At 52.9% G+C, this 2030-nt stretch overlaps 1 protein-coding gene across 3 annotated transcripts in view; it reads left to right on the top strand.

Moving 5' to 3' along the window:
* Positions 1-641: 641 nt before the first annotated feature.
* gphnb (gephyrin b) overlaps positions 642-2030 on the top strand; it is a 48244-nt gene continuing 46855 nt past the window's right edge. For all 3 annotated transcript variants that reach the window (XM_063000994.1, XM_063000993.1, XM_063000992.1), the window contains exon 1: positions 642-705. In XM_063000994.1, the coding sequence (XP_062857064.1) occupies positions 642-705 (64 nt within the window). The remainder of the gene's footprint in view (positions 706-2030) is intronic.

Here is a 2030-nt window from a genome sequence, read left to right as displayed (position 1 = left end):
AACGCTATCAAATTGGAACACAGCCTATCCATTATAATGCTATCAAATTGTGACTTTCAGTACCATCAGAGTTACCTGAGCTATAAAAGCTGCAGATGGACAGACTCTGCCACACTGACAGACCCCACAAAGAGATGGATTGTGTTCATAGTACAGGATTGTTTCTGGATGAGAACCAGTGATTCTGTGGTGGAAACGTGCGGAACCGCTCTGGATTTCGGTTCCAGGGACCGGCACCATGCCAGTGGAAAAGTGTTACCAGCGACTTTGGGTACCATCAGCCCATTCGGTGCCCTGTTTGACCTTTAAAACACATCAACGCCCTGGCATAGAATCAGGGCCGCTCATTCTCAACTATCACTTCATCCTGACCAGGGTCGTGGTGAGTCCAGAGCCTACTTGGGATACTTGCAGTGCAAAGGCTTCGCATCCCCTATCACGCTGATGGTCATCTGACGGACGCGGTGGGCTAAGTTGACGCTAACGGAACCCCAGTCGGTGCATCTTTGATCTTCTAGTCTTCCCTGCACCCCTCTCCTCGGTGCCCGTACCCTCCTCGCGCTGCTGGCCCCGCCCCTGTTGGGAGCTGGGTGCGCTGGGCGCTCGTGCTCTGCGCGCTCGGAGTTGTCAGCGCTGGAAGCATGGCGTCGGACGGCATGATCCTAACCAACCACGACCACCAGATCCGGGTCGGCGTCCTCACAGGTACGCGCTCTCGGTCGTCCGTCGGCGATTCGCCGCGGTTCTGTTAATAGGGACGATTTTCCGATCGCGGTGTGTGTTTGGATTTGGGGATGTGACGGTGTGTCCATCCAGCGGTGCCACATCTGTCCGCGCCGCCGATTTTCTTCATTTCATTTTATTCGGATCGAATCAGTTTTAGGCTCGGAAGGATCGTGGTGGAATATTTTGTGCAATCCTGGTGCGGTCGGATGTGATAAATGTGTCTTGCGTGTGCACGTTTGCGGTGTGTGTGTGTGTGTGTGTGTGTGTGTGTGTGTGTGTGTGTGTTGAATTATTCATTTTTTTTTCCTCTCCTGAATTTGGCACAGGACGTGACAGTGTGGAAAACGGGCATCCGAACCGATTTGCGTTGGCACACGAGCAGCTCCGGGTTTCCCTGCGTCGCGGTATCTGCTGCAATGCGAACGCGCTGTGAATGCCAGGCGACGGATGCCACCCTCCATGCCCAAATCTAGCCTAATTGTCGGCTTTCCGATCCCTGCATGCGTTACGATCCCTGATCGGCTCGTTTTGGAGACGCGCTCGTTTAGTCGTTATCCGATTAAAGGACGCGGATGTGGGGGTCGCGGTGTGTACGGTGACGCTCTTGTGCTACCTTTCAGACAGACAGGAGAACCTGGCATTTCAAAACGAGCTTTAAAATGGCCACCGGGGCGCATCTGCACCCCTTTGCCCAACCTGAACCCAACCTGCGAAACAGCAGGACCCTTGTGTTATTTACGGATCAGCCCGTTTTTGGTGGAGGTGATGATGTGGAGCGATTGTGGCGATGAGGGAAACCCCGCTTCCCCCATCACCGTCACCTCCACCCCCCACAGAGCTGCTGGAGAAAAAGAGAAATGGCAGCCCATGCTAAACATGAGCAGCGAGCAGGGTTGCCAGGTATGTCGCACAGCCTGCAGGCACGAGTAACCCCCCTCTAATGAAGCTGGAAAAAAAAAATCGGAATTATTTTTACGCATTTAATTTTACGCACTGTGTGTGCGTTGCTTGGAATCTTATCAGGCTGGCAGCTCTTCAGAAATGTCTGGTCAAGAATTTGATTCGTCCGCTTCCTTTTGTCCTTCTTTCGGCTGCTCTTGTCTCCTGTAATTTTAGGGGTCGCCACATGCAGCGGCACAGTTTTTATATGTTTTTTTATTTCGTTTTTCTATCCGGGCTTGGGACCTGCACTGTGAGCGCACTGATGAACACACCTCCCGATGGCGAGGCTGTTTCGGCCTATTGAGTGCATGCACGGCTGAGATTCGAACCCCAGATCGTCTGATCTCAGCGCGTACTTTACT

The sequence above is a fragment of the Trichomycterus rosablanca genome, chromosome 9, assembly GCF_030014385.1.
Source record: "Trichomycterus rosablanca isolate fTriRos1 chromosome 9, fTriRos1.hap1, whole genome shotgun sequence".
Lineage (NCBI taxonomy): Eukaryota > Metazoa > Chordata > Actinopteri > Siluriformes > Trichomycteridae > Trichomycterus > Trichomycterus rosablanca.
Note: the sequence above shows the minus strand (reverse complement) of the source record. Positions and strands in the feature narration are given on the sequence as shown.